We start from the raw sequence: 23,238 nt of genomic DNA, 5'->3' as shown, positions 1-23,238 counted from the left end.
ACAATGCATTGCATTTTAATACGTGTTTGATAATAAATATGAAACGGCAACAAACACGTCTCGTTGTGCAATAGACACAGGAATAGGAGTTGCAGGTGCGCCATGATTTTAAGGATAATGTGGCGATTGTTTATAGGTTGAAATTTATGCGGCCCGCACGTTACCGGAAATTTGCAGATTTGGCCCAGTAGTACAGAAAGTTTGCCGACCCCTGACATAAAAGCTGGCGCACTGAAATACTTTGATGTTCCAAGAACTTTGTAAGTAGACCTACTACCATACGAAATACTCGGGCTGGTTGAAACTGAACCTACGTCACTGGTTTAAATAAAACGTTTTTAAAAAGAAAACGCAATTCAATACAAAATCTTTTTTTCTTCCCGAATTTAGTTTCTTGATGAAAGGTAGCGTCATAATGCAAATTGTTCCGAGCTCTAGGACACGAAACTTGAACAAACAGAAAAACAAAGTTGAAAACTCAATGAATTCGGTCTATGTACGTACATCTATTCTGTAGAGTGTAGAGGTCTAGAAAGACGCGTTATAATCAGCTTCAGCTCGTGTCCGAGCATTGGTTTCGTCTCCAAGTTGTCGGCTGTGACTTTGAATGTTGATGTTGGATGCGGCTTTGGATGATGTTGTGAGAATTTGAAGGAACACCGTGTAGACCTACTATTTTTCTATAGTAGCCTACATTTCTGGAGGTGTTTGCTTCGGTGGCCCATCTATCTCATTGGCACCGAGTCCACATTATCCTATCAACACTCTTGTATATTACTGACGATACATAGCCTACTGACTGGACTGACGATATGTCAAACCTGTCAATATATATCTTTACTTTAGTCACTGAAGATAGCGACTGCGTGAGAAAAGTGGTAATGACCCAGACAGGAAATCAGACGTTTTTACAACTTTTTCAGACGTTGAATCAATGTAAAAACAACTGATTTGTTGTCTGAGAAGTTTCATGTACGCTTAAGCCCAATTTGATTGGCTCCGTTCTGATGTAAATAGATATCTCGTAAGGATCAACTGATGTCGCATACCCAAAGAGGTATTTTTGTCCTCGTATTTTGTGGTTTCGATCCATCCACAGATAGCTCTTGATTTCATCTTGGGAACATGGCCAAGGTACCACACGTAATCTTTCATCTTGTGTTCTCGCGGTAGATGATGCGTTGTGATTGGACAAATTGAGAGCATGAACTTTAGTGAGTTGATGTCGGAGCTTCCAATACACAGTATGTAGGACATATACGAAACGAAATGATTATGCGACGCCCTTGAAAAATTGAAACGACGTACCAGGGCGTCGAGACGCACAATTTGAAAACCTTTGTCGTACAGGATGATGGTGCGTCACAATAGATGAATAGAAACACGATGATGATGATGATGATGATAATGCAACTATTTCCATGAATATGTTGGACAAATAGAAACGCATCAGTTGTAGCATGACGCTGTTGTTTGAAAACAGCGTATTCGGTAGAATTAGTTGAACAAAAAGTGTCAGTTAACATAAAGCAATTGTAATGCCTTTTTCTGTTGAAACAGAGATTGATGTAGCCGAGCTAGGTTATATTTATTTGCATTGAAATTGGTACAAAATCACTCACAGAAAAGCAAAGATTTGATGTACATGGACTGTAAGTATCTCGATGATCTAAAAGCTCATTGAGAGTTGGAACATTCACGAGTATTAGAACTAAACAGTATTAGAACTATATTAGAAGTATTAGAACAGTATTAGAACTAAACAGTCAGAGGATATTAAGATGTTCATGAAGCGATGTGAAGAATGAATAGTGTGGTTTGTTGGCCAAGCAAAGGATGACTTTCAAAATTTAGTGATAATCCAACATCACTTGTTGTTCATGGGAACGGGCATAGCGAGTCAGATTGTGGAAACACGGAATGAATCGTGGCAGCACTCAAATGCTTCAAACTGGAACGGCTTTGCCTGTTCCACCACCAAGGTACATAAAGCGACATGCAATAAGAACGAAATAAAGTTGTTTTACAGCCGTCCAATATTTATAAAAAAAAAAGATATTCTTCCATTCTCTTGGCACTGTACAGCCAGACAAGTGACAGCATAATGACAGACTAATGACAGCATAATAAAGACTAGAAACTTATTCGGAAAAAACTTTTTGAGTGCGATGATTTCTTATTTTGATAAACTTAACTAAAAATGACAAATAGAAATCGATTGAAAAGACTCTTGTGAAAATAAATTTACTCATATTGCAAGTAATGTGACCAAGTCGTTTATAGCAAGCATTCTGGTGGGTTTGACATCTGTGACTTTTCTAAAGATAGGCTACTTTTATCTTTTTGTCTAACGTTCGATGTGCAAAGTGACAACAGATAAAAAATATGTTATCAAAACTCATCTTAAAAAATTCCTAAAAATCAATGACCTTTCCACAATTCACAGATAAAGCGCGTTAGATCACAATGCATGTCGTTATTGGGTTACGGCTTTTGTTAGTTTCTGTCTTGTCATCAATCACGATAGAAGCAACGACTATATATCGCTTCTATGAGCAATCAACCAATGAAATTCCAACATGCACGAAACAAACTGTTCTGAGGGAAAACTCTGGATGGAAAGCTTGGTCTGGACAGAGCGACGTTGACGCAATAAAAGAAACTGCCGCTCAAGCTATAAACGGTAGGTAGGCCTGATCAGTGACGTAACATGAAGAAGATGATAGAGGACAAAAACAACCGTTAGAGGGGGTGCTTTATGTTTGAAAATATAGCTACTGAATGCAGCCAAACGTTTTATAAACGTCATTAAACGTACAATTTCGTTAAAACGTTGTTGTAGTATTAAAGCATATTTTTTTGGGGAGAGAAGGGGAAAAACAATTTTTTAGGGGTAAGATTGCTCCCCAAGTCTCCCCGTGGCTACGTCCCTGGGCCTGATGTACACTGAGTAAATGCGCAAACTGACAATAATGATTTTATGGTTATGATAGACTACATTTATTATTAAATTTGGTTGCAGGCTACCTTGTGTCATCAACAGCTGTTGAGGAAAACTGATAAATATTTTCTTGGTTTGTGTTTTAGTTAAGTCAGTTGTTCTTAAGGGGGTACGGGAATGCTGAATCATTAAGGTCAGTTATAAAATGACATAAAAAGCTACGCTTGTTTACCAGACATGTGGTCACATGGAAACATTCGCCTAGTTGATAGTTTAACATTCAGTGGAAGAGATCAGTCATGCATTTGCGTATTTGAAAAATTATTATGCAACACTTTGTCTTGCCACGTCTTCACAGTCGTTCAGCGTTTCCTCAAATATCAACTGCAGTTGATATAGTAAAAAACCTTAAATGAAGTTTGTCTACCTGTATGGCAGTTGGATATTGTTGTTTGAAAAGCAATATTTTTTTTGTATCAGATACAACGTTAAATATGGGTTTATAAAATTACTTCACTTATTTTCAGACAGCTTGGATCTGATCAATACAAACCACAAAACTATTCTGAAAGAGCTGGATGAAGTGAAACAATTATTGACTGCAAAGCCAGCAGCAAGTAATTAATGCATTGAAATGTGTAAATACTGTGTTCAAACCATGTTTGTTGTTCTTTTGGTCTTGATAGGAAAACTGCTCTTCTTTCTACTACACATCTCTCTCTCTTCAGCTTTCTTTCAATCTCATAGTATAAAACTTGTTTTTCGTCTTTGCAGATACCATCATTATTGTCATGCCCTTATTGGCTTTCCTTCTTTTTCTTGATGTAGCGTTCCATCCTACACTGCTCTTTTCTCTTTCACAAATCTCTCTCTTCAACTTCCGTTGTATCTGACAAAGAGAAATTGTCTTCGCAAAATCCTGCATCTTTTGTTCATGTCTTTCTTTGTATTCTCCCGATAGCCTGTACTTTTATACAACCTTTAATCCCATCATGTCATGTTCCAAAGTCATATATTGCATCACAAATATCGCAAACCTACTTATACAAGACTTTGGTAATACTTTTGAACGATAGGCCTACTAACTTATATGAGTTACCGTACCGTACATTAATTAGTTTACGCTGTTTTACAACAAGAAGTTTAGGTCAAATTATCTTAATCAAAAATTAAAGAGACCGAAATTTAGATCCTCAACTCATGTTCAACAAACAAACGTTTCAGAAATTTATATCACTGAAGATGAAGACAGTATAGTTTTTGAAACGTTTGTTTGCTGAACATGAGTTTAGTATCTAGCCTACATTTTGAGCTCTTTATTTTTTGATTGGAGCTTTGACCAAAGTTACAAATATCTTCCAGGTTTCTCAAAATTTTAAAAGAAGTATTTGATTTCTTTTTCAATCGTCTGAACTTGAACTCAAGTCTTCAACTTAAACCACTACAATTGTTTCTTATTATTGCGTCATAGCGGTGGCAGGTGGTATGTGTTGTGGATCAGAAGTTCCACCATTCGTTAATTAACGTTCATGCTCAGGTTGTCCTATGATAACGCATCATTTCCCACGAGAACTCAAAACGGAAGATTACGTGCGGTACCGTAATTATGTTCCCACGATGAAATCAGGAACTATCTGTGGATGGATCGAAACCACAAATTTTAAGAACGCAATTTGTCCTCTTGGATACGCAGCAGGACATTACAACGCGCTAACTCTCTTCTTTATAACGAATCCAGACAGATTAAGCTTCTACGTGCATGATCAGAAAGAGTACATTTCTACACCGCTGTTATCTTCATTATCAAAGGTATCAACCGCTATTGTAGGCTAGTCTGTCGCCAGTATTAGACGGTATCGTGCTTTAAAAATTTTCAATTTTTTTGTTGTTTGATCCAAACTGACGCCAGGTGGTTGCAGATGTGGATCAAGTAGGCGGAAAGGCAAAGAAGCCAATCTTCGTGTTTACCTTCAGGCATGCCTTTAAGTGTCCTGCCAAAGACACAGCTGCATGCTCTTGAGCAGTGTCAAACCGGCGCTCAGTTTTCAAGTGATAGCTAGCCGATGATACTTCTGCTTCTTATGCCCTATAAAGTAAACAACGTTGAAGAGGTCGGAGTCCGCCCCGGTATCTCAGTTGGTGAAGCCCCCAACTTTGCGCACGAAGAAAACTCAAGATATAACGGAGCTGGTTGGGCTCTCGAGGCGTGCGCTTGAGAAAAGTATTTTTGGACTGTTCCAAATTCAGTGGAACCTAGTAAATGGAATAATTCCCCGACAACGACACTTTAACAGGCGGAAACTTCACTTTGTCAATCTCGGTGACATCGCCTGCGTCAGTGGTTCACAGGGACGGGCAAGATCACCAGTTTTGGTTTCACCAAAATAACGTGATCTTGAAGATCATGATCACTTTTTTTAAACTTGAAAAAATGACGTTTTTGATCAATGATGCTGCAAACAAAAACCTAATTTTACTATAAGCAACGTGATAAAAGACAGCTGGGATGAAATTCGCTAACTCACCTTTTATAATATTGCATCTGGATACCACACCACATATCAAAGACATATAATTTCAACATTACAATCACAATAAAAATAACATTTACCACTTTTGTTATAGCATATATAGCCTAGCTCACAGCCTTGTTCTTCCGCGTCAGTCAGTATGGGATCTTTGTACATCTTTGGATGGTAGCATATGGTATATTGGCAGAGATGGGCAAGATCACCAGTTTTGGTGATCTTAAAGATCAAGATTAAAAAGAATATGTGATCTTGCAATTCAAGATCAGACCACCAAAAATATGTGATCTTAAAGATCAAGATCAGACATCCAAAAATATGTGATCTTGAAGATCAAGATCATTTTTTGTTTACTTAAAAGTGACGTTTTTGATCAATGATGATGCAAAAACCAAATTTTTAATTGGAGCCTGGTTAAAGATAGTTGGTACGGTAGGCTATTGCTAACTGTTACTTTTAACTACTCGATTGCTGGCCTAACAATTGCAATAAGTTAGTTACTGTTGTTATTAGGCCTACCGATCTTTGTCGTAACTTAGTTTGCATAGAATCGCAACGTCAAACCAAGGCCGAGGGTAATTACAGTAGGCTACTAAAAAAGTAACAAAATTTGCAATTAATTTAATGCTATTTATTAAAATAAAAAACACCTTTCAACTGCATCATTTTTTACCAAATTTTGTCTGGATTATATGGGAAGGTTTTATTTGTGTTACTAAGTATTTTCAACTTTAACTAAGTCTAAGTTATATTATATCCATGTTTATTGCACCATTCACGCATCTGGCAACATTGAGACTGTTGTCTGTTGTCAAAAACGGTAGGCACTTTAACATTACCCACTCGTCGAAAAGCGTACTCGCGATTCAGCTGATTTCAGTCATGTGACTCGACACGTGATATTCTGATCGAAAAATTTTGATACAAAGAAATTTAACTGAATGCTTCGCTACAACAACCACCGTTGCGTAATGGTTAGGGCAGAGGAGTAGTAATTTCGATTTCGTGGGTTCGATTCCCACCCTCTGCTAATACTATTTTTTCTACTGCAACTGAACTGAGTGCAAGAAGGATCTTAAAGTGCCTCTGACAGGTAAATAAATTCGCTAAATTTACCTAAGATACCAAAAAGATGACACTAACAAACTTCCTTGACCAGCAAATCGTAAAAAATATCAACAGGCTACTAAGTTACACGCTTGCAAACTTTCGTTGACATCGGCGAATCTGGCACTCATTCAATTGCGAAAATAAAAACGGCAACACCGCTGTGACGTCACAGTAAGCGGGAAGGATACATTCTTTCTCTGTGATGACTTGGTAAAGTATGGTGCGGCTACTGCAAAACGTGAATGTGTGGGGCTCTGTTGGTCTAAAAAAGCATGTGCAAATTAGGAATTACCGAAATGAAAAAGTGAACTTATTATTGCTATCAGGTTTCGATCAAATAGGTTGAGTTTATTTTTTTCAAACAGCATCTCAATTCAATTGAAATTGCAGTTTCATAAGGCTACAACTTTCACACTTTTTTATTTGTCCTAATCTGGCTATAGCCATTTGCAGTGTAACAACAGTATCTCACAAACAGTACCTTTAATTTATGGTTGAGGCAATGCCTACAAATTGCTGTTTATGTGACATTGTCAGTGACAAACACCGTGTGCTTTCTTTTCCCACAAAACAAGGTACTGAGAAGAAAATGGTCAAAGTTTTCTTCAAGTGTTCGAAAATGGGATGGGCCATACAAAACTAGTCGTATATGTTCACTTCACTGAAGATGATTTTGTTAATACCACTCAAGTAAAAATGCCTACAGGCATGTGTTGGAGTGTATGCTACAAGGTACTGCTCTCGGAAGCAACAATCGGATTGTGATGCCGTCATGCATTGTTTGGCGAATCCGAAACAATTTTTATGATCCAGATGGCCGTTAGGCTACACAGGATTTCAATGGCCAACTGAAGGCACATTATGAGAGAGAGAGAGAACTTTTATTTATTTTTGAATAGTGATGATGAATTAAATATGAATAATGATTCGTACAATTTCTTCATTTTTCACTTCAAGTATATTTTAGGTTTTGTAGGAACGTATCCAGTACAGTTTTATTAAACTGCAAAAGACAATAAATCTTCTAAAAAAGCAACCACTTGTACCAACTCCGACCAAACTGTGATCCACCAATTACAAGAAGCGTTTGTTTCATCCGTTGCTAACGACGTCCACTTAGGATGACGTAATACCACCAAAGTCGTCCCAGAGCAGTGAAATATGGAGTTTCACCTGTGGTGGCGCTGCGGAGCAGTCGTTTGATTAAATTACGCCCTAACCAGTCGAGCTACGAGGTTAAGATTAAAAAGTTCGCTAAGTGTAATTCTGCGCTAGGAAATGCTATAAAAAGTTACTATACTTGGATCCAACCTGTCAGGGGCACTTTAATGACTGCAATCAATGGAGTTTATAAGGAAAATTGTGACTAAAACACAAAGCAATTTCACATTGAAAAGCAGGCACTTTTCGACGAGTGGGTAATGTTAAAGTGCCTACCGTCAAAAACGTTCTGAGGTCAGATAAACCGCTAAAATTAGATCAAAGAAAGCAAAAGTTTTTTTTGGAATTCACCAGTGTTGTACGTTGACGCCGTCAATTTGACGGCGTCAACTTTTTGTTGACGCTGAGGCTAGTGCCGTCAGTTTATTTTTTATTTGACGGAAGTGATAGCGCCGTCAATTATTTTACCGATTTTAAGCGTCAAGCGCTATGCGTCATTTTTTGTTTTCATGGAAAATCTCGTTTCACAATAAGAGTTTCACAATGTATTCTGGCCAGCGCGACTCATCCGAATTACCCGATTTCGCGTTGGTTGGAATAGCTACCTGCAATACAAGCGGAAGAAGTTCGCCAAATGGTGATCACTGATATCGAGAACGAGGGATCAGAGAGAGAAAGCGAAAAATCAATGAATGTCATCGCGGTGGTTGAAGGTACTTTATTTCAAGAGCTCTATGCCTTTGAAAAGAGCGATGTTGGTGCAGTGGACTTCGTTAAAAGATATTGGTCACAGCGGTAAACCATAATCTCTTCGTGGGAAAATTGTAACATAAGATTCCCGAATCCGTTCGTCTGTATGTAATGACCGAAAGAGAAACACTCTTCTGAAACGCCTATTCAAAATTGTATTTCTGTAAAATTAGCCACCTGGCTGTCGAAATGGGACGCAACACGGTACGCCACTAAAACCTGTCACTACAATACAAACTACTTAGATAAAGACGGAATTTTTGTCCAGCTAGCAAGCACTAAGCAAACAGTTAAATGTGCGACTAACTCTCAAGCAACCATTTCACGAATGACCAGAATACATTGCAATACCTCAAACTCACGTAAACAGTAACTGTGACGCAATAATGAAAGACATTGTCACGCAATTCAAACAGGTGTTCAAAGGTGGTGGTGCAATGTTTCATGTTTAAACAGGTTTAACACAAGTCTTACGAACGATGGTGCAATTTTGGCTCATTTTCTAGCAACTTCCATGACGTAGCCTAAGATGCCAGCTAGGTTAAGTAGACCATAACGGTTTTTATATGACGTTTGATTAGGTGAACAATTGTCTGGAACAGATATATATATATATATGCTAAGCAGCTAAGCCATCACAGCACGCTTGGAACAGTGATACCTTTCCGAGTAAACGTCTTCAAGACTTGTTTTTGAAATACAACACACCAATAGCCTACCATTCAGCGCTGCTGTGGAACGCATGTTTTCACTTGGAAAGGACATTATGCGTCCCAAACATTATGCGTCCCCAAGGAAATAACTAATAAGCTAAAGCAGCTAGTTACAATACAGTCTCAAAACATAAAACCTGCTCTTTATTTATAGCTTTTTTAGTCTAAACTTGGTTGAAAAACTTCCGTTTTGTGAGACCCTGGCTAAAATAGCGCTACAAATTAGCGCTGACGCTGTCGCCGACAATTTCTTTACGAGCTTACGCAGTACTTTATGCCGTAAAGTTTTTAGGCAATTCGCGCTGACGCTGACGCCGTCAATTTATTTCATTGCCGAGTACAACACTGGAATTCACCAAATAGAATTGTGACCAAAGTTGAATTATTTTTTATGAAACGTCAACATAAAGTATTCGCGGAAGTTGACTTACTTATTATGACGAACTCAGAAAACTTTTTAAATCAAAAAATAGCAACACAGATCAAATTATTGAAACTTCAAATCGACTTTTCTTGGACACATATCCTATTAAAGGGATACTAAAGGAAAAACCTGACTTGGCGATTTTCCACGTTTTTTGTGTTTAACATGCTACCATAAAACAATTTTCAATAAAATTTTGCCCCATTGCGGTCTGACCACCATTGCGCGCGTGCTTTTGTCAGAGCTTTCAAAACGAACTTGGCCTGAGCAGCGAAGCGTGCGACTGTACAGTTACGTCACTAAAGACTATAGCAATCAGCTAATCGCGTAATAATTGTTACTGCGGCGATTTGACTGTAGGCTATGTATGTATGTACATCAAAACAACACATTTCAACATCAAAACATCAGACAGTTTGCTCAAAACATCAGATGTGGTAACGTGGCTTTTGTTATTGCTGTCTTTAGTGACGTATTCTCCAGCAGTGTTTGCATTTTTTGGTCATTTTGAAAAAAATGAAAATAAATGCAACATTGGACTTTGGGCCTTACCAGCGCCATTGAAAACAAATTTTTTTCGGTAATTTTTTTTTGAAATGTATTCTTGAATGTTTAGTTTACTCATTTCAATGCTTAATTCCCGTTAGAAACTTTCATTTAGTATGCCTTTTTAACAGATGCTCAATGTTAGTAATTGTCACTATTCCACCCCGATAGCCATAGCATCTTTTCACAAATTGGGACTAGGTGGGCAAATTTTTAAAAAAGAGCACTTTTAGCGCGAGAGTTATGTTAAAAAGGGCACTTTTCGCGCGTAATGATGGGAAAAAGGGCATTTTTCCCGAGCGTAAACTATGCAAGCTTAAAAATGTAGATTTTTTAGGCAAATTGTGGGTAAAAAGGCATATTATACCTAGATTAAACATTTGAGACCCATAATTGATTCCTATATTCATCCCTGCCCACAATATTTTATAAATACTGTAATAACACAAGCCAACACACTTTTTGTGTCAGCATAGTAAATGTCTTTCTAGGGTATATTTTGGGTGCTGAATTCAAAAATTACATCAGATTTTTTGTATCACATCAGGATTTCATGATATCTGTATGCCTTTTTGGTAAAAATTGGTAAAATCGACTCTTGATCTGTATTGGTACTGGTAGACTATTGCGTTTCATGGAATTTGAACCCTTTTTCGTCAACAAGGTCTGCGATAAAGTCTAAATTCATCACGATAAAGTCTAAAGTCTACACAAGACATAGCTACAAGTATAATATTAATGAAAACATTGAGGTATTTCAAGATCTGTTTTATTTTATTTTTTTTTTATTGACGTCTGGTAACTTGAACCCAATTCTTCAAAGTTTATCTGCTAACAGTAAACGTTCAACGTTCTTTTTTTTCAAGAGTAGGCTACATTGTTATTTTTTTCGTGTTAAGAAGTAGGTTTGGTGGCTGTGCAAATCTCCAATGCATATTTTAAACCTTTTGATTTTGCCATCTTGTCCTTTTGTTGGTGCTACAGTTGTGTGTTTGTAATGCCATTCGCTATATGTTTGCGCCAGCAAAGAAAAATAAAATTGTAGAAATTGAATAGAATAGACACTTAAAAATAGGTTCAGTTCTACAGAAAAAAGGAAATTAACATGCAGTTTTGGGAAACGTTACTCTGGGACAAACTTTCGCTTGCATGATTTTCGTGAATGTTGTGAGTTGATTTAGGATTTCCATTGATCTATCGTCTTTGGTTTTCCACACAAGCTTTACATGCAGTATGTGGAGCCCATGATTTGTCCTGATCACCCAGGCGAATTTGCAAGATATGCTTGTTTCACAAAATTTGTTATGGTTTGCCATTGGTTAGGAACAGTATAACTGCCACATATGTAACAAAAAACATCAGGGTCATTTTCACATTTTCTCCTTGAAGATGCCATCCTGCCACTTATTCACACCACAAACAGAAATAACACCTTGATAATCAGGCCCGTAACTAGGGGGGGCGCAGGGGGGGGCGAAGCCCCCCCTGCAAAAATGTTGGCACCCCCTGGAAAAAATTATGTTAATTAGCTCTGTTCGCTGACTTTTCAGTTTTATACTCAATTTTCTTGTGTTATTTAATTGTAAACATTGTGTGTTTAAGGGTGTGGTAGAATGTTGTCTCTAAAACAAAGTTTGCCTAATTTTAAACGAAACTGCATTAAAAGAGCGAGTTTTGCCAATACCAAGCATTCAAATATCTCAGCCAGGAATTAGCAACAAGAAAACATAGAGACTTAGCTTTATTACCGAAAAATGCCCTAGAAAACATGATCTTATCCTTTTGCTATGCCACCGGACAGCACCATTTTACAGGAATATTTATACCCACGTGTTTGTTGAAAATGCTTTCAGAATGCACCAAATTCAAAGTAATTTTTCAAAATTTTCTGGGGGAGGCCCCCCAGACCCCCCGCTGCTGGGTGTCGCCTTTGGCGAAGACGCCGTCGGTCTTTGCCCGTCGGCCGTCAACCCCCACCCCCTTTCAAAATTCCTGGCTACGCCACTGACTGTTTCTATGATAAACTAGCCTAATGTAAACGTTGTATTAGGCCTACGATTAATGTTCTTGCGTAAATATACCCACATTGTGTACAAACGTCGTTTTCGTACATGATACGGAAGGTAAAAGTTGGGCCCCCTCTAGAATACTTTTTGCCCCCCTGCTGCTCCAAGCTAGTTACGGGCCTGTTGATAATATGAAAAAATCTGAATACATGAAAATTCAAAAAAGAATGAGTTATACACAAGTTTCACATAAGCTTAAATATCCACGTTCAGCAAAAAAGATATAACCGATGTTATATATCAAAAGTGGAGTGGTACTGACAACGTGAATGTAACCCTGCCTGTAAGGAGTGGTTTATGGACAGTTCTCAGAAAATACAAAGTTGGATGGTCTACCATAGACAGATGGTCGACTAGCCAGACGGTCTATGTGACTTTTTTGACCAGTGGATTATCTAGCTAGGGGGTCTTCTGACTAGTGTACCTTCTGAAGATAGGTCGGTCACCCCAATGGTCATAGTGTCATCATACATCTCCAAATGTTACAAAATAAAATCATTTCCATGATTATGACAAATTTTCAAACACTATTGGCTCATAAGGTCTTTACAAAACGATAACAGTAAGAGAAAATTCGGCCAAAAAGCCAAAATTATGAGAAAAAATATCATGCAAAGATCTCAAAAACTTGATGTGATGGTAAAATCTGTGATTTTTGAAATCAGCAGCCTCAATATACCCCAAATCACATCTTACATTGCAGACACAAAATTTTTTATCTTTTTTGTTGGCCTGTGTAGTCTAATAAAATTTAATCTAGCAACATTTAGTTGCAGAGGTCTCTTGTACTAAAGTAAAAAGAAACAACTATGATAATAGCCTATATGAAACACAACTGCTAAGATAGTACAATGAGTTGAATCTTTGCAGAATTAGATGATTCTAAAGAGCTGATGGTATTTTATTTTAATAAAATCAGGAAACAAACTTCGGTAATTCAGACATTTAGAATCTCACACAAAATATGAGGTAGGCTACTCACAACACAAATTGATAATAATTAATCTGCTTGAATGGAACATTAAGGATATTATAAGTAAAGTCAAAGGTAGGCTGATAAGTTCTAAATGTATGCTGAAGCTTTCCATTTAGCTGTTCATTCTTTAACTTGGATCTAACTTAAACAAAAATTAGGTCTTAAAAATTGCCCACCTAGATTCAAACTAGGTGGGCAAAGAAAGGGCTAGGGGGGCAAGCAAAGGGACTAGGTGGGCAATTGCCCACCTAGTTTATATGTGAAAAGATGCTATGCCGATAGCTCAGTTGGTTAGCGCGTGACTTTGTAAACGAAGAAGCTTCAAGAACAAGCAACGCTGGTTCGACTCTCGGAGTGTACGCTTGAGCAACGCAATATAAGGGCTGCCCTACATTCAGCGATACTTAGTGGATGGAATAACTCCCCGCCAACAACAATCGGAAACTTCACTCTTTCAATCTCGGTGACCGGGCCGCAAAATTTTTTTTCCCACAAGATTTTTGTCTCATTTACATATTTTGGTAAAAGTTTGTATTAAAACCGTCTGAATGCAACAATTTCTCGTTGACACGGTTGGTTCAGTGGTTTCATCCTTTGCCTAGTGTTCGTGAGAACGAGGGTTCGACACCCGTCGAAGACAAAAATTTTTTTTCCCTAAATTAATTTTTGCGGTGCACAAGAGCTTTTCAAAAAAAGTAGGGTTAGGGAAAGCTTATATTTTATTATCATTGCAGAATTTCATTGGCAAATAGTTATTTCGCAATCTGAATCAACAAATCTCTCAAAACACTTTCGGAAAATCTTACTTTTAGAGTGACTAGAATCAATGAGACAGAAATCTCGTGGGAAAAAAAATTCGCGAGCGGCCTGCGTCAGTGGTTCAAAGCCTCTACGAGTACGCGAAACTTCCAGGATTAAGCTCTGCAAGAAACTTTCCCAATCCGAGGATAATGATTCAGTCAATCAATTACTTCGTACAGTAGTTGTAAAAAATAGTTAGTAATAAAAAATGCCTTCATCTTTTAAGTCAACTTATATTTTAAAGTGATCTTGATCATAAAGAACAAAAGATCGAAAAGATTTAGGTCAAAGTTACCAAAATAAAAGTGATTTTTAAGATCAAGATCATTTGTGATCTTCAAGATCACTTGGGATCTTCAAGATCAAGCCCATCTCTAACTACAAGTAAGCGAAACTTCCAGAATCACAGGATTTCTCATTATGAACATAAAAATTCAAACCAACCAAGAATTTTTTATTTTAAAAGGAAGCACAAAATTTGATGAATTTTGCGTGTCCGAATTTGAAATCGATTTTCAGCCCCTTGCGATGCCAAAGTTGTGTAATTTCTTTTAGATTAACATCACTGCTGCTGGACAGTGCCATTGTTTTAGATGTAGACCGTGGTTCGATTCTAGCTCGGGTTACACTGAAGACTTCAAAAATGCTACTAACATTTTTTCGTATATACAGTATAATACTGAAGATTGTAGTTTTCTTTTCTTATTTTGAGCAGAGAAAATAAAAAAATAACTTTCTCCTGTGAAAATTTCAGTTCCACTTATGCCTGACATTTTCTTCCACTTTAAATCAAAGAAGCGTTTATGTCAATGGTAATAAAGTGGAAACAGTTTCAACATCAACAAGTCAACTGAATGGAGGAGGAAAACTGGTGTTAGGACAAGACCATGATAAATCTGGAGAATTTCAACGAGATCAAAGCTTTTTGTAAGTAGCCAGCAAACCGCATAAAGCAGCACTCAAATAGAGCTCAAAATGCAACTAAAAAAGTAGCACACAAAAGCAGCTTCTGAAGCAGTGGTAGGCCTACTTATTGTTGCTTCTGAAAACGACTTAACGGATTGCAATTAGTTGCCCATGGCAACCGGGAAATACGACCTGATTTGTTATATTCTGCAGATTGTGCAGATCTTGCCAACTTTTGCAAGCTGCCTGAATGAAATTGTTTGAATATCATATTTTTATGCCTTTTTACTACGTTCCTTCGCCAGGTGACACATTAGTCTACGTTTTAACATCACCACAAGCTTTGAAAAACAAACACAATTTAATTTGGAAAATTTCGATTAGATTGCTAGCCATTGACTAACAAACTAAAGAAAAAAAAAAGAAATTTATATTTGGAATTTACATCTTTTTTGTTTCATTTTATATTTGTGTTAAAGAAATGGCCCGCTCTCCTCACTAATTGTATTTGCGGATGTCTGCTCCTTATTGAATATAAAGTTAGCAATATTTTTATTGTAAAGAACAACTTCTTAACTTCAACATTTTCACAGGGGAAACATTACAAACTTTATGATCTGGCCACGTGTCCTCAGTGGACAAGAAGTGAGCAACATCGCGCGTAACTGCGACTGCCCGAGCGATTTCGCTATAGCGATGACTTTGGATAGAGTGGAAAATCTTGGCGAAACTTATTACAGCATCCCAGACAAATGTCCAGTAGTGTAAAAGAAGAAGATGAATCTGAAACGAAGTTGTCATGAAAATATTTTTCTTGCATTTCATTGTATTTTTGACTTGCAAGCGTAAAACCAAACAAGGCTCTCGCACGAAATGTCCAGTCCCTAAACGAATGGAAAAAGATAATTTCACAAAATGACAAATTTGAGTTAAATGTCAAAAAGAAGAAGTCCTTAGGCTATGTGCAAAATTGTTAGAGCGTCTGGTTAATGTAACCAAAACATTAAGACAGTTTGTTTTCGAAATGTTGCTGAGCATTCGTTTAGTGTCAACATTTCGGGCGTTTTAAATTTTTATTAAACCTATGTGGTTTTTGCTATGATGCAAAAGTCTATTTGTAATATTGGTCACTTCGCAGCCTCCTGCTGCTGTGATGCTATTATCATTTTTCTTTTTTTAATTGTAATCTTTTTAACAGTTTTACTGTACATTGTGTTTTGATTTATCGTAGGCTACATCTTTTTCGCAGCAGCCAACAAACATCTATCTATCTTATACTGTATAGAAACAATTTGTAATGGTCGTGAAAACATTTTCTTGGCAAGACCACGTCAAGAGCATTCAACCCGTAATACTAATAGCCTAACTCTGCAATCATAAAAAGCTATCCAAATAAAAATATTTTAGTTTTGTCTCTGAACGCAATTCTCTGTCGTGGTTTTATGTTGTTTCGTATATAAACGGCTTTATTCTATTATATCGAACTATTTCTATTCCATTGCTATGTGGTTATCGGCTTCGCCTCTAGTGCTGTAGGTCGGTGTTTGCTTCCAGGTGGGTTATATCAACGACTTTAAAAACAGCACCGCGTTATTTCTTGCAGGAGAAGTCGGGTAACAACATGGTGATGTTGTAAATATGACGTCAGATTGAAACAAAAATACCTTTAGTTTCTCTTTAAGCGACAATAAATCTAAAATGATATGTAACCAAATGCGTCCTTCTAGATCTTTTGCAGTTTTCGGTTTAAACAGCTTTGGTTTAGTACAATTCCTTTTCAACCTTTTCTGAGCCATCGAACACCTTAGGCATGAAAGATTTACTGGACTACTACTAGGCCTACCATATTTTCATCTCCTAAAAAAGGACACATTTCGCAAGCAAGTAAAATACAAGTAGAATTTTACGTTTGAAGAATCTTTTCTATCTTTTTGGAGTCTATGCAGAATGCAGCAACAGTTACATCAACACCAGACCCCAAAAAAAATTGATTTGTCAGATTTGGTTGGCCCCACGGATATCTAGTTGTTGATATCCGTGGGTTGGCCCATAAATATTTTGCAGTTCTCTTTTAAGCCATGGCTGTCTGGAGACACAGCCTGGTTTTCTAGATTCTACAAGACTTTTCCAGATTTTTCCAACATTTGGTAAACTGTGTGAATGAAATTTTTAAAAATTATATTTTCAGATCTTTTTTGTTCCCTTTCCTTGGTGACACAATAAGTTTTAATATCACAAGGTTTGGAAAAACGAAGACAATTGTACTGAGACAATTTTAGTCACTCTGGTAGCCACTTGCTGACAATCGAGTTGAACATTTTTTAATTTTATTTTTCCCATTTTTACAAGGCTTTCACAAGGCAACAAAAAGCTTTTATATTATTACGACTCAGCAAAAAGTGAAAAATTCTGATTTTAGAGAGTTTCAGTCAGACAGTGAGCAACAATCGCAAAAATCTACAAAATGTAGCAAATCGAGCAGAATGTCCAAGTAGCCATGCCTTATTTTTCTGTAAGAAAGTGCTAGCTCAAACGACATTAAAAAATTACTTGCACAAAATACAAGATTGAAATTGTACAAAAATACACAACCATTTGGATGCTCAAACGGACTCAACTAAGAGGCTATTTCTTGCACTATTGTGGCTGTATCATTGATAAAATGTGTTCCATTTGCATTTACAAAAGCTGGAAGTATCTACGCCCCGCTTTCTTTTGCGGTAGGCACTTTAACAAGCAGATTTCTAATAAACCACGAACCAATCAGAAGCTACGCTGTTCATGAAGTACCCGGACATTTTGCCGAAAGACATTTTGCCGAAAGGACATTTTGCCGAAAGACATTTTGCTAAATGGACATTTTGCCGAAACTCATTTTTGTGTTATATGTATCGATATTCTCCAGAATGTGTTTTAGTCTATCGTTCACAACCTTAGTCCTTTCGGCAATTTGTCCATCGGCAAAATGTCCTTTCGGCAAAATGTCCGTGCACGGTTCATGACGTCATCAAGGTTACGCTTAGGAAGAATAAAGGAAAAAAGGAAAAAATTAATTAGCTAAATTAAATCAATGCTTTGACATCGGTTGACTTGGCGCATTGGGTTAGGGCGGTGGTAGTCATTACATTGACGTGGGTTTGATTCCCATCTCTGCTGTAGCTCTTTTTTCTTCTGTAATTACCAGATAAATTTAGTTTGAAGAGGAAGGGGACATTTTGATCAGTATATCAATTGGTTCGTGGTTCAATTATCAATTGGTTCAACATCTAATTGGTTCGTGGTTGGATTGGACGTCGAATAGCAGATCATGGATTTGATATCTGCGTGTTAAAGTGCCTTCCAGGACACGTGGCCAGATCATGAAGTTTCCTTTGTAAAAACGTCGAAAAGCAGATATGATTTGTTAGCAACAATTGTAAAACACCAAGAAAATGATTATGTTTAATAATACAATCGAGCAGTAGCATTCGTGTGAGGGCGATTTGAACTTGCACACTGCTTCGATGTTCAGTCTGCCCAGTGGTCTGATGCCTACCAAGGTATAATCTTCTGTACACATCGCTGTGGAAAACAGTCAAAATTTTTTCTATTCCAATTTAAATTTGACACTAGACCTATCAATGACTTAGTTTGAAGAGGGAGGGGACATTTTGATCAGTATATCAATTGTAGATAAATAGCAATGATCATTATCAAGTGCTAGTGTTAGCCTACTTCAACTAAAAAGAAAATCCGTTCAAATAGCTCTAATACATTTCGAACGGTAATGATGGTGACGACATAAAGCTTAATACGTAGGTAAAGCTTTGAGTACTTTTAAAACCGAATCCTCCTAAGTCATCATGATCCTGTCCAAGAACTAACATTCCTCCTCCAACCACATGAATAGTTGAAAATGTTACATTCCCCATTTCATCACCGTTGGTATAGATCCTTCTTTGATTCAACTTGGAAGAAAATGTCAGGCATACATGGAACTGAAAGTTTCACAGGTAGTCAACTTTACTTCATACTTGTTTAAAAAACAATTAAATTAGTATTTCCTGTATAGCCTATCAACCTCACAAGGTGCTTGAATAAAGTTTCTACGGTCAGCTCAAATCAAAAAAGTAGCGCGTTAAGGTAGCGATACCCCGCTACTTTTAGCTGGAGTAGCAGGAGCGCGTTGCTTTTCATCGATCGGAAGCGGGCAGCGGGAGTGTCGTTCTTTTTGTATATTGCGCGTTGCGATAGCGTGTTGCTTCGAAAGTAACAGATGCCTAGTTGAATTAAGGGGTAATTTACACTCTGGCACGAGGTAATTTTAGTGACTGGGACGTTTCTAGGGTCCTGAAAACTACAAAGACACCGTGTATAATATTTCCGTATCATATTTTTAAAGGTGTTAGCTTCGATGGCTCATCTATCTCATTGGCACCGGGCCTACATTATCCTATCACGCTCTTGTATATTAGTGACGATACAATAGCCTACTGACTGGACTGACGACACACACCGACTGGACTGACGATATACTGTACACTGACTGTATTGACGATACACATTGACTGGACTGACGATACACACTGACTGGTCTGACGATACACACTGACTGGACTGACGATTAATATTGACAAGACTGACGACACACACTGACTGGACTGACGATACACACTGACTGGACTAACAATTCACATTGACAAGACTGACGACACACACTGATTGGACTGACGATACACACTAACTGACGATATACACTGACTGGACTGACGATATACACTGACTGGACTGACGATACACACTGACTGAACTGACGATACACACTGACTGGACTGACGATTCATATTGATAAGACTGACGATACACACTGACTGGACTGACGATACACACTGACTGGACTAACAATTCACATTGACAAGACTGACGACACACACTGATTGGACTGACGATACACACTAACTGACGATATACACTGACTGGACTGACGATATACACTGACTGGACTGACGATACATACTGACTGAACTGACGATACACACTGACTGGACTGACGATTCACATTGACAAGACTGACGACACACACTGATTGGACTGACGATACACACTAACTGACGATATACACTGACTGGACTGACGATATACACTGACTGGACTGACGATACACACTGACTGTACTGACGATGCACACTGACTGAACTGATGATACACACTCACTGACGATACACACTGACTGGACTGACGATTCATATTGATAAGACTGACGATACACACTGACTGAAATGACGATACACACTGACTGAAATGACGATACACACTCACTGACGATACACACTGACTGGTCTGACGATACACACACGGTTTGACGATACATCCACAATGGGTCGCAAAAGGGTTTAAACTTCCTATAAACTTGTATGTCAAAAATAAATACAATCATATACTCTTTGACGTACTGAACTACTGAGTTTCGTCTTTCCACCTAAAACATCGGAAAGCTGACCGTGAGCTACATGTTCAGAACAATGGAAAACCTATGTCCTTCTGCCCCAAACCAAAATATTCTAGGGTGACACTAGACAGATCGCTCACATACCGCCACCATTTAGTGTCACTGCGCGAGAAACTGACATCCCGCGCTGCGCTACTCAAGCGCCTGGCAGGCTCCATCTGGGAGGCGAGAGCTGACACTTTGCGTATAGCAGCATTAGCCCTTGTCCACTCTTCATCAGAGTACTGTTCACCTGTTTGATGCTGCAGTGCTCACTGCCACAACATCGACACAGCCATAAACAGCGCCTTGCACACAGTGACCGGATGCCTGCGTCCCACAACATTAGACAACCTCCCCATTCTCGCTGGCATCCAACCAGCTGATCTTCGTCGTGAAGAAGCCACTTTGTCTCTCAGTCGACGGCACTGGAGCCTAACCATCTTCTCTACCACAAGATCTCTGCTCTCCCAAACGAGCACCTCCGTCGATTGAAATCAAGACACCCATTCGTGCCAGCCGCTCAACTTCTGATCAGCGAAGCTGATGAACAAAACATCTCTGCGGCTACTTTGGCAAACCATCAATTGAATTCTGAACGGAAGTCAAGTACCGTAGCCTATTACCAGACTCCATTCGTTCATTTCCTACGCCGACACATGCTCCATAGGCCTGATACTACAAAGATAGGCATGGGTGCGCCTCAACAGTTTTCGTACGGACGTCGGGCTTTTCCGCTCAACCATGCACCAATGGTGAATGACCTCTTCCTCCTCCTGTCAATGTGTTGCCGAGGAACAGACCGCAGACCACATCATCAATGACTGTAGAACGGAGTAGAAGGTCTGCGCGTCTTGGATGATGAAACCAAAGACAGGGTGTTCTCTAATAGCCTTCCAGTGTAGTCCTGGAACATCGTGAATCTGGAGTGGTAAAAGGGTAGATCCTCGGCCCTAGAGGCTTACACGACGACGACCACAGTTAGTAGGTCTACTCGCTTATTAAGCCCAATTTAGTCCATTCCTGAATTACTGAAAGTATAGGAGTGGTAGAAAATTCCCCCCTCCCCCTCCGCTCAGTAAGCCCAAAATTGTCCGGTCCCGATGTGGGCTTAATAAGTGGGGACGACCGTATTGAAATTGATATTAATTTGCAAAAGATTTTGCGCAAGCTTATATGCTTCTGAAACCTTTGGGCCGCGACGATTTCGAACGATTGTCTTTTGGGTCACGCCAACATGTATTTACGGACCCCTGTTCTAAACAAGCAACAACATATTAACATGTTTATTTACAACTATCTGGAATGTTTCAGCTGATCATAGGTAGCTGATCCTGTGATCGTATGTACACTACACCTTCTCCAAAACGTGGACCTTTTCGGCTTAAGAGGGGGTTCCCGGAACCCCCCTCCCCTGGCTACGGGGCTGCACAGTGTGTAGGCTACCGCTTTTAATCCACTATTAATAAGAAATAATAAACAGAAACGCAATGATAAGAAAATATAGTTTTAGCACTAGTTGAATCGTTCATCTGATGAAAGTGAAAGTAAAAGCAACAACAAATAGGTTGATGTATTGCTCACTGACGTTTTGCGCACCATGATAATACGCTATCCTCACAGCAGATCTATCTATTTTGTATGTTATTCGTTCTAAGGATGCGCATTGACATAATACGCGAAACTTCACTGAAGTAATAAATCAACTTGTTTGCTGTTCGATAGCTATTCGATAGCGTTATTCGTTGCTTTCTGAATATCGAATGCTTATACCCATTCCATTTAAAAATAAGTATCGAATGCGCGTTATTCACTGCTTTTTTATGTAAGCAGTGAAATCATTATTCGTTTTTCACTAATCGACATTTAGGAGAACTGCTGAATCATTTTTTGTTGTTCACTTACTTCATCGTCAAAACGAATTTACGAGATTTAGTTTTCGGATAACTACACGACCCAGTTCCCTTCCGGTTTTCGAACTTTAATAGATTAAGGAAAATTTTGCTGCTACACAGTTCCGTTAACAGTGTTGCCAACCTTGCGGTTTTCCCTCAAGTTTGGGCTTGTTTTTTTTTCGAGTTCGCGGGTTGCTTGTTTTTAGGTTTGTTTTTTTGGCCAGTTAAACTTTTTTTAACTTGTTTTTGACGCTGAAATTGCGAGGTTTTTATTGTAATCAACATTGTATCCCTTCTTTTCAAGATAATTATTGCTTGGAATGGGGTAAACAAATGTCATTCTTGAAATAAACGTGATGTAGGCTATGGACTGCAAAGGTTGTATTGAAAATTTTGAACTGCTAAACTGCGTGCTTTATGCTAATTGGTATTGGTTGCAAATTAGGGGAAGGTCGGGACCCATGATTATAGCGGCACCGATGAGCCACCCCATAATTTTTAAATAAAAAAGGCTTTCAATGCTTAGTGCTCGATTTCTATTTTTCATGCATCAGTAACCTCACAACAAAGAAATGGACACCATTGATCAAACGTTTGCTTCGTAGGAGCTGTTAGTTTGTTTTGATGCATGTTGAGTAAATTTTGAGTTGGTGCTTGCATTGGGAACTATTTGATCACATTGAAGAGTAAGTGTGTGAAGTATCGTGTTATACGAAGATAATTTATTATTGTAGACCAGGATTACTCAACTAATCTTTATAAAGGTCCAGTTTGACAAGTTGAATATTTTTAGCGGTCCGGTGAATAAGAAAGTTATTTCACACGCAACCACGAAAGTCAAACTATTTGTACCAAATCACCTTTTTAGGTAAAATGTAACTCGACTTAGATTTCTGAGAAAGTGTTGGAGAGTCTGGGAGTCGAAGCCTCCCCAGCAGCTTGGATAATCACAGT

General features: G+C 38.3%; 1 protein-coding gene across 1 annotated transcript; it reads left to right on the top strand.

The window, feature by feature from the left end:
- Nucleotides 1–2,466: 2,466 nt before the first annotated feature.
- On the top strand, nucleotides 2,467–8,410 carry LOC145785293 (uncharacterized). Its single transcript, XM_082596964.1, has 4 exons — nucleotides 2,467–2,683; nucleotides 3,469–3,558; nucleotides 4,479–4,750; nucleotides 8,299–8,410. The coding sequence occupies exons 1-4, from the start codon at nucleotides 2,467–2,469 to the stop codon at nucleotides 8,386–8,388; spliced, it is 669 nt and encodes a 222-aa protein (XP_082453090.1). The 3' UTR covers nucleotides 8,389–8,410.
- The last annotated feature ends 14,828 nt before the right edge of the window (nucleotides 8,411–23,238 follow it).

This window comes from Aplidium turbinatum, chromosome 16 (assembly GCF_918807975.1).
Source record: "Aplidium turbinatum chromosome 16, kaAplTurb1.1, whole genome shotgun sequence".
NCBI lineage: Eukaryota > Metazoa > Chordata > Ascidiacea > Aplousobranchia > Polyclinidae > Aplidium > Aplidium turbinatum.
Note: the sequence above shows the minus strand (reverse complement) of the source record. Positions and strands in the feature narration are given on the sequence as shown.